Raw genomic sequence first — 10,342 nt, 5'->3', positions numbered from 1 at the left:
GCTGTGCTACTTCATTCTCTACTGGTGCACAGGATGTCTCAGCTCCATCTTTCCCACTCGCTGAAGAAAATTATTCCTTTAATAGATTCCTCTTCAGTGGACAGTCATTTGGTGAATTTCAACAAACATTATGGATGTACTTGCCAGTAACCACAAAAGATTCAAGTTTATCTTCAACCATTCTTATTATCGTATAAAACAAGAAGCTTCTTTGCATTTATTTATTCTCATAAACAAAGGTTTCAGCTCATGGTAGTAGATATTTTCATTCTCCAAGCATAGGCTATCAAGGTTGGAAGGAGCTATGGGCAGAACAAACTTGCTTATTTCCAGGTTGCATTGTCATAACCAAACGTGGTCATCAGGTCCCCTGGGCAGTCACTGAGGTCATCATTAAAACCACACCTCCTAGTCTTCAATTCGTGTTAGTTTTATAAAACCTGATTTGAAATTCTGCTTCCTATAAAAAAGATTTATAAATGTAAATGGTAAATGCATGAGTGAATAAAGCCTAAATGGAAAAGGTTTTATAGTGGATTTAGTCTATGAAATTTTAACAAGTGCCCAAGATTTTTTAAAATACTATCATACTAAAAAAAAAATCCTAAATTACAAATGCTGTTTTAAAAATACCAGATTCATGGCCAGTGTTGTGATGTAGCAGGTAAAGATGCCGCCTGCAATGCTAGTATCCCATATGGGCACTGGTTTGAATCCTAGCTGATTCACTTCCAATCCAGCTATTCTGTTAATGGCTTGGGAAAAGCAGCAGAAGATGGCCCTTGTGTTTGGGCCCCTGCCACCCACGTGAGAAACCCAAAAGAAGTTCTTGGCTCCTGGCTTCAGCCTGGCCAGCCCTGGCCATCGCAGCCATCTGGGGAGTGAACCAACAGATGGAAGACCTCTTTCTCTATAACTGTGTCAATTAAATAAAGAAATCTTTTTAAAAAAATACTAGATGGTCTACTTAGCACCCACTTCATTTGTACACCAATGCCAGCTGAAAGAGTCATTATATTGGTTACCTTTCATTTGTAGTTAACTCTTGAACATAAGGCCTGAATTATACTTTTTTTTTTTTCAGAGACAACATCTCCCCCTACCCCTGGAAAAACAGCAGTGTTTTGCTAACAATAACAATCCTCCTGCTGCCCTTTCACTAGCTCAGGTATTAAAACAATGATAGCTATTTGGTCTGTTTTCCTAAGCCAACCAGAAACTTTTCTGTACGTGGTCATCTGTGTTCTACTAAGGATGTGTCAGCAAGAGATTAACTTTCTGTAAATGATCCATCTATTCTGCTAATGAGTACTTCTTTAAGAGAATTTGCTGGAGGTTCTGTGATCTGAACACAGATCAAGGTTTACCGGTTATCTGAATGCAGGCTTCCTACCAATGCACATAATAGAATCTTATACTAATAATAATAGGTTAAAATACCAAGGGCAGGAAGACACAGTAGTAAGTTCTGAACTTTGGAAACAAACAGGTCCAAATCCAGGTTTCATTCTACCACTTAGTTATCTAAGTAACTCTGAACAAGTCTGCTAATCTTTGAGTCTTGAAATCTAGACTTCCTGTGTTGGGAGTTGTGATACTTAAACAGGTTTGTGAATGTAAAACACCAATAAGAAGACCTGTGCTAGTGGGTGTTCAGGCAACGTTCATGGTGCCCTTCTTCTATGTGTTTTAACAAACTGATGACCTTTCAAAACGAGTCTGTCAAAATGAATATTCCAGGTATATAAACAGAAACATTTGCAGATGTAGAATTGACATTATTTTGGAAAACACAGACAATCTGTGATAGTAAAAACCAGGAAGCAAGAGAACAGTTACTTCAATTCTGCATTTTACAGATAAGGACATAAAGTCAAAGAAACAAGCTTTTGCCTCTATCCCCATGTAGCCCCCTTTATCTTATGTGAATAATTGGTGGATCTGAAGATGGCAAGTGAGAAATACATCACTGCACCTTACCAAGGTTATATCAATAGCCCATTCATCCTGGGGCCAGCACTGTGGTATAGTGGGTAAAATCACTGCCTGCAACACCGGCAGTCCATAGGGGTACCGATTCATGTCCTGGCTGTTCCACTCCAATCCAGCTCCCTGCTAGTGGCCTGAGAAAAGCAGCAGAAGATGGTCCGAGTATTTGAGCCCCTGCCACCCATGTGGGTGACAGGGATGAAATTCCTGGCTGTGGCCTGGTTCAGCCTTGGCTGTTCATTCAGGAGTGAACCAGCAATTGGAAGATCTTTTTCTCTGTCTCTCCCTCTTTCTAACCTTTCAAATAAAAAAAAAATATTTTTTTTCAAAGAGTCCATTTATCCTGAAGAGAGGGAAAGCATCCCAGAGTATAAGCATTCTCAGTTGAGTCCTTGTACCAAAAGAAGGCTAAATATGTGTTTAAAGATTTTTCAAAAAAGTCTTTTTACATGGTGATTAATATTTGGCTTTTCTGATATTTCTTGCTTATTCTTAACCACATAAACAGAGTCATATGGTCTCCCTGATGTTTGCTGAATACTGGGACTCAAATGGGATACAAACTGTCAACTCAAACTTAGGAAACCAGAGTCATACTAAATCAGTACAAAGGTTCACTGTCATCATGGAAATGGTGTAGCTTATGAAACATGCTGCTTTTGAAGTTGCTAATGTTGCTGGTAATGTATCACTGTAGATGGGCATAGAGAAACACAACTATGATAGCCTGAATCCTACCATGTATGTTTTCTTAAGAAATAAAAGATAGGGGGCTGGCGCTGTGGCGTCGCGAGTAAAATTGCCATCTGCAGTGCCTGCATCCCATAGGCGCGCAGGTTAGTGTCCCGGCTGCTCCACTTCTGATCCAGCTCTCTGCTGTGGCCTGGGAAAGCAGTAGAAGATGGCCCAAGTCCTTGGGCCCCTGCACCCACATGGGAGACCCAAGGGAAGCTCCTGGCTTCGGATCGGCGCAGCTCCTGCTGTTGTGGCCAATTGGAGAGTGAACCAGTGGATGGAAGACCTCTCTCTCTCTCTGCCTATCCTCTCTGTGTAATTCTGACTTTCAAATAAATAAATCTTTAAAAATAAATAAATAAAAGATACATTTTCAGCTAATTAACAGAAGGTAGACTTCTAGTCATGTTGTAATTTTCCATTAGTGAATAGTTATTCAAGTGTCTAGATCATACATTCTCTTCAATTACACATAAGGTACACTTTATTTTTTTTTTTTTTTTGACAGGCAGAGTGGATAGGGAGAGAGACAGAGAGACAGAGAGAAAGGTCTTCCTTTTTGCCGTTGGTTCACCCTCCAATGGCCACTGCGGCCAGCGCATCGTGCTGATCGGAAGCCAGGAGCCAGCTTCTCCTGGTCTCCCATGCAGGTACAGGGCCCAAGGACTTGGGCCATCCTCCACTGCCTTCCCGGGCCATAGCAGAGAGCTGGCCTGGAAGAGGGGCAACCGGGATAGAATCCGGCACCCCAACCGGGACTAGAACCCAGTGTGCTGGCGCCGCAAGGCGGAGGATTAGCCTATTAAGCCATGGTGCCGGCCATAAGGTACACTTTAAAAATTATTTTACTCATACCAGTGCATTGATTATTGATTTAATTATTTAAAAAATTCATTTGTATTTACCTGATACTTAAAAAGTAACAGCAACAGGCAATGCTGTCTCTCATTCCTTCAGTAGTAGTTAGTGTTCCCTTTAAAGACAAAAAGTTTTATCCTCAAGGTTAGTCCATGGGGAACGAGAAATTAGTTCTTCCCACACCCCTAATTATGACCAGATGGGAAGTGGAACAGCCACATAAGCAGGCCTTTGGGTGACTCAAGGAAGGAGATCCTGGAGCGAGCTTAACAAGATGGAGATCCAGGAGTTGCAGGGCGCCACCCAGCTGCAGGAATCCAGCATCTGCTGACGAGGCAAGCTCACGCCTCCTTACCCTGCCCAGCAATCCCACGGAAGGCTGAACTCCAGGTCAGGAAACTCCTCTCAGCAAGGTAAGGACCTGATCCCAAATAACCACCAGCTAGTCCTGACAGTGTGTGCATGCACGCATGTGTACAGGGCAATGGAAAAGTGACTCGGAGTTCTTAAGCCTGCCCTGCCCCCAAGCTTCTTCTCCACCTTAAAGTAAAATTTAGCTATATAACACCTGCCTCCCATTTTCCCTGAAATAACTCTGTACAATAACTTTGGAAATATTCTTATTATAAAAATACTTGGTTCTAACTGGTTCCATCCACCGCGAGACCAACATGTTCTTGCATCCTTGAATGTTCCATTTCAGAAGAGAAAGAGGTCAGAGAATGAGCTTCTCTCAAAATAGGTATAACTAGGTCTTATCAGAGAATTCAAAGTCTGCTGACTCATGGCTTATAAATCCCTCAGTCGAGAAAACCCAGACCCAAGGAATGACTCTAGCACTAAGGCACTTGATAATGTACTCAAACCAGAAGTGACTGCAACCAGCGTGCTGGGCTTCAGGAGGACAGACGGTTAGTAAGTGCAAGGTTTGCTTAAGTCTCTGACAAGAGGACGCATCAGACACCCTCAATGTCTGGCTTACTAGGGTCCTAGGGTTAGAGTACTGACAGCAAATTCCAGGCATTAAAAAAATTAAGTTGTAAAATTACTCTCAGCCTGTAGTCTCTGGACCTTTGCTGCACAGCTTAATGAGGAATTTGCAAATGTTCTTCAACATGACTAGAGGTAGCAGAGGGGCAGAATGTGCCAAGGGGATCACGGAAGCTTGGTTCTTATTACGCCTGTAATGAAACTTTGTCTGGAACACACATTTAAAACATTACAAATGCTGCTAGTCACACTTGAAGCATCAATTCAGAGCACAGTTATGGCAGCCTGTAGTTGACTCTGAAGCTACATGTATTTGACTCCGCTTGCAACATCAATGTTTTATAACAATTTATTCTAACCTATAATGTTGAATACAATGGTCAAAGTATAATAAACTTTAACAGCTCTGAGTAGATGCATAGTTATAGAAGCCATGATATTCTTTGGAATTATTCAAATCAGACAACATAAACCAGCTCTTAGGTAAAATATATGGGAAGCCTTGATATCTATCACTAGACAGAAAAGGTATACATTGATGGCAATTGTTTATAGCTAAGCACAGCATTTTAAATATTTTGATGAATGGAAGTAAATTCAAAGTGAGTGAAATAACTAGAACTTCCAGTTGAAGAAGAGGCCTTAGACTCGGGGGCTGCGGAGGTTCGTGTTTGTATTTCCCATCTCTCTGTAGTGCCCTCAGTGTCAGCTTCATCCTAAGGCTGGCTCTGGTTATGATGGTGCGATGGTCGTCAGCAGCAGTAGAATCCTTCCCCTTGCACATCCAGAGAGTGCATGCTTCTGTCCCAGCGTCTGAAGCTAGAATGTTGTGCATGCCCCTGACCAGAGGAGCATACATCACGCATGATCCTCATTAATGTTTGTGGCCAGGGAATGGTTCACAGCTCCTGGATGCATGTCTGGAGGCAGGGATGAAGGATTTCCTAGGAAGGATAACAGATGACGTAGAGGATAAAGATATTGGTAGGGAAATTGGGGGAAGGCTAAGGAAGAATAAATCCTGAATATTCACTACATGGACATCTGGTTTTATTTACCGAACACTATTACCTGTAAGAAAATAATTTCCGGCTCACAAACAAACAACAACAACAAAATTCCAAGGCCAGTATGTTTCTTTTTTATTATTATTTTTTCATTTGACTTAAGGTGGTTGAATGATTTCATTTTCATTTATAAGCATTACATTAATTCCCATGCAAAAACCCAAGACTGCATATTCCTGATTTCAATTGGATAAAATTCAACCTATATGTCTGGACAATTCAAGACCAAAACCAAAATGTTGCTTGGCTTTTCCATTAGCAGAAATCATGGGTATCATTTGACAGATCAGCAGGTCCCCTGACCCTTCAAACACCAGCTGGCCATGAGTCCTCACCAAAAGAAAGCCAAAGCCTTGCAGTGCCTAAACCTGGCAAGCGATTTCACTCATAGACAGGACCTCTGTGCACCAAGGCTGCCCCCCACAGATACGCCCTGGTTCCTGCTCTGTGGTAAAACCAGCAATTGAACAGACATGGTATCTTCTCTTTGGGGATTATAAATACTTCTTGCCAGTTTTCCTGAAAACTCTCAGGAGAAATGAGATTTTATTTAAAAAAAAGAAAAGTTCATCTCTATAACCCCAAAAGAAATAAATATAAAGACACCTACTTTATCAAGTATATATTTTCTCCAGCTTTATATGGAGTCAATTAACAGGTATAAAGCTTTAAAAACTGTTCTCAGCGAGATAGGAACCAGGAATATCAAAGACGGCAAAATAGGACCCCACAATTAAAGGAGAACTAAACAGTTGCAAAGTTAATCATTCTACTGATTGAGAGAAATGGGCTAAATGAAAAAACAATAGTTTCAGGAGCAGATGTTAATTTATATTGAAACACATATTGCAACTCTGACAGTGGCAAAGATGTCATTAGTGCAAATAACAATTATAATGGTATGTTCTTTAATAGGATTTAAATAAGGCTTCAAATAATTACACACACTAAAACTAACATTTGAAAACCTTAATTCTGTTTCAAAAGCTATCAGACACACCCTCTAAACCATCCAACGTTCTCTGATTTGAAGACAATTACATTCAATGAAGTTGCTCCAAAACAAAATTGGTAGCAATATCACTTTCAAAGTTGACATTGTTTGGTGGACAAAGGGGAGACCATTCTGGCCAGTGGACAAAAGAAGTAAATCCAGCTCACATGCCAGGTAGTTCCCAGGTTCATATGATTCTCAAATACCCATAATGATGAAAGCTCATTTAAAAACTGAAGACAAATAATAACAACAGGATCTTTAGTGTATGAAAAAGATTTCTCATACCCACTAGCAAATCTGCGTGAAGTATGAAAGAGAAAAAAGCAGGAGGATTCATGGGCATTCTCATCTATGGCTCAAGTTCTCCTAAAACAAAACTATGTGACAATAATGACACAACACAAACAACAAAACTGGAGGCAGATTATGAAATAGTAATATACTGTTTCAGAGCCTGCACCGTCCTGCAGAACCAGGAAACTTAAGTTTGTTCTTAACAAATCCAATCGAGGCTGGATATGTAAAAAACATAAAGACAGCATCACAGACCACACTACACATCATGAGACTTTTAGAATCAAGAAAGAAAGTCAGCAAAGCCCTCAGAAAAATTTATCATCAATTCTGAAATGAGGCCTCGTGACATCATCAGGGTTAATAAAGACGGAGATCGACTTTCCTGGGTTCTCAGTCACCAGCTGCTGCAGTTTTTTGGCCAAACGGTCATCAGGCTGGTTGGGGTCCCCTCCGTCGGACTGTGGGGAGGGGATGCTGGTGGTGCTTCCACGCCTCTGCAGCTCCAGCGTCAGCCTGTTGGCGGCCTTCACATGCTCGATGGCCGTACGCAGGTGCTCTGCCGGGTCTGAGCGCACGGATGATAGCTTCCGGGCGTGGAGCATGACGGTCTCCTCCGACAGGTGCTCCAGCATGTTGCATTGAGGGATGAAATAATTGGGGCACATCTTGTTGACCAGACAGTGCTGCAGGTCATCAATGAGGCCCAGCAGAAAGTGGGCTGCGTAGTCCTCTTGAGCCAGGTAGTTGGCGGGAAGTCTGTCGCAGGCCCAGAGCATCATGCTGCGCAGGTGATAGGGGCTGATCGCCTTGGGCCGGGACAGGAGTTTAATGATGATGGCTTTGCAGGCCTGGTAAGCCTGCATGAGGCTGCTGGAGATGCACTTCTTCAGCTGCACCTCGCTCCTAGCAAAGGACAGTCGCCATTCGTTGTCCTTCTTGCCCTTGTGGGAGCAAGCAGGCACCAAGTAAAACCCACTGATGACCTCTTCCTCGGTGATCTTCCCATCCCAAAAGTGGTTCTCCATGAGCCAGCTCTGGGCCACGGCAGGCCAGCCTTTGAAAGACACCACAGGGACGATATCGTACAGCATGCGACTGCTGCCGACACCCAGGATGATGGAGATGATGGTCCCATTTTTTTCTACCTTTTCCACCTTTGGCATCCCTCGCTGGGGTTTTTTCTGTATCTCTGACAGGACAATGCTGATGGAGTCATAGAACCAGTCAGCCACTTTGGTAGGGGAGAAGAAGTAGTTGGTGGCACCGTTGATGTGGTCCACGATGGTGCAGCAGTCTTTCCATTTACTGATTGTCCCCTCGTCGAAGAGCCGGAGGCTCAGCCAGGAGTGGCACAAGGCTGAGTGGCGCATGTCCAGCGTCACAGGCTGGTTGCGATCGTGCAGCTTGAGGGCTGGCACCAGGAGGGTGAAATCCATATCGTAGTCGGTCCCCCGGGCATACACATTAAGCTCATCCAAGTCCAGGTCCACCACTCCTTCCCGCACCCCTCCAGAAAGTAATAGGTACTCATTAGCCACTGGAAGTTTTTGGTCCAGCTTTTGCACCATTCCTAGGAAACAAAAGAAGCAGTATTAGTGGAAGCACAGCCCCATCCATTCAGAATGCTCCAACCTTTCCAAGACCTGAAATTTGTGGTCAGTACAGAGCCAGATCTCAGGCTGCTCCACAGACTCAGCAACCAATATTCCGTTCTTTCTTGCCAGTGCGACCATGTACCCTTTCCCAAGAGTTAAAGAGTTAGGACCGATTTTTTCTATCACAGTGAAATGCATCATCATTTTCAGTCACAAAGCAGGACTCCTCTTCCGCCATCATCACCTCCATTTGTGGTGCTGGCATGTACCTGGTCATCCAGGCTGAGCAGTTCAGCAGGCCTGATATGCTTTGGCTCTCTCACCCTCTACTGCCAGGTCTTGCCAGGTACCCTCTGCAGGTTTCTCCCATCCATCACAGCTCTGCATCTCTCCTGCCACCATGTCAGCATGGGTCCCTTCTGGCTTCTTGCCAAAGCAATATGCCTCCCCCAGGCTCTCCCACTTAAACTTTTCTTTGTATGAGCAGCTCTCGGTGCAGGCTGCACGCATTCTCAGTAATTAAAGGTGACTCTTCATAACAACGTGAACATACGATTTGGCTTCTTCACAGTGTGGGCCCTGGCACTGAAGGCACAAATGCCAGGGAGAGGAGATGATGCTGTCCTACAAGTCAAACAGGGGCACCAACCTCTAACACCAGGCAGTGGATTCATCACACTGGCAAGTAAAATACAATCCTGCTTCATCTAAGAACATCTTTGACAGGGAAGGAAAATGATTCACTTGGTTAAATCTCCATCTGGGAGCCACTAGAAAAACCACCTTTCTAGGAGTCTGTGGGACGAAACGGGAAGTCAGCATAAGCCCACCTGCCCCACCCCGAGCCGGGAACGCTGCCTTCAGGCAGGGCACTTCTGTACAGTTACCAGTTCCGCCAGCCGCTGTCTCTGAACACCACTTCTGCTTTCAAGAACAACTGATGGACCGACTACACCTGCTCTGACCTGGGTGTGTGGCAGCCATTTTCCTTACGAATAAACAAAATGAGCCTGGCTTCAAGAAAACAAGGAGCAGCATTTATTGCCAAAGATGAAACTGGAGATTTACAGAGAAAATGAAGTGTTAGAAAACTCATGTCCTACACCATCAGCTTGACAACTCCCAGACCACGCACACCTCTGATCAAACGGGTGGTGATACTAATGAGTACGTTTTTTATGAGACTGTGAGTCCTTTGAGGAGAATCAAGCCTTAAATATGGATTATGCAGACACAGGGTCTGCATGCAATTAAAGATATGACTAAATGACAAAGGAACAAATGCACAGAATGGATGGCTGGCTGGCATTAACCCATGGAATTAGCTTAAGTACTTAAATAAAGGCTAGACTTACTGCCTGAAAAACTTACAAAAGTACTTTCCTCTGGCTTTTTTATTATAGACTTCTTTGTGCTTCATTATCTGAAAGCGACTAGCATGAGTCTCTATGATTTATTTAACAGCTTTCTCCTAAAGAACTAACACAAACTAATATTCCATCATTTACTACAATTATTTTAAACCAACAGTTTGTTGCTCACAGAGTAACTCCAAAGCAAATAAAGAAGCCAAATATGTGTTTTTCTACCATTATTGTTATAGACTGAATGTTTGTCCCCTCCCCCCTACAACTCTGCTCCAAATTTTTAATTCTGAAATCCTAACTTCCAGTGCGGTGGTATTAGGAGGTGGGGACTTTAGTAGATGATTAGGTCGCAAGCGTGGATGGGATTATCACTTTTACAATAGCGACCCCATAGAATTCCTTCACTCCTTTAGCCATGTGTGGATTCCATTGGTAAACCAGGAAGTG

The 10,342-nt window shown here is 43.2% G+C and overlaps 1 protein-coding gene across 1 annotated transcript in view; it reads right to left on the bottom strand.

The window, feature by feature from the left end:
• Nucleotides 1-5,690: 5,690 nt before the first annotated feature.
• Nucleotides 5,691-10,342, bottom strand: part of MB21D2 (Mab-21 domain containing 2) — a 121,297-nt gene continuing 116,645 nt past the window's right edge. The window contains exon 2 of the mRNA XM_062210102.1: nucleotides 5,691-8,503. Coding sequence (XP_062066086.1) covers nucleotides 7,239-8,503 — 1,265 coding nt within the window. The 3' untranslated portion in view covers nucleotides 5,691-7,238. The remainder of the gene's footprint in view (nucleotides 8,504-10,342) is intronic.

This window comes from Lepus europaeus, chromosome 2 (genome assembly GCF_033115175.1).
Source record: "Lepus europaeus isolate LE1 chromosome 2, mLepTim1.pri, whole genome shotgun sequence".
NCBI classification, from domain to species: domain Eukaryota; kingdom Metazoa; phylum Chordata; class Mammalia; order Lagomorpha; family Leporidae; genus Lepus; species Lepus europaeus.
This window is presented reverse-complemented; position numbering and strand designations above follow the sequence as displayed.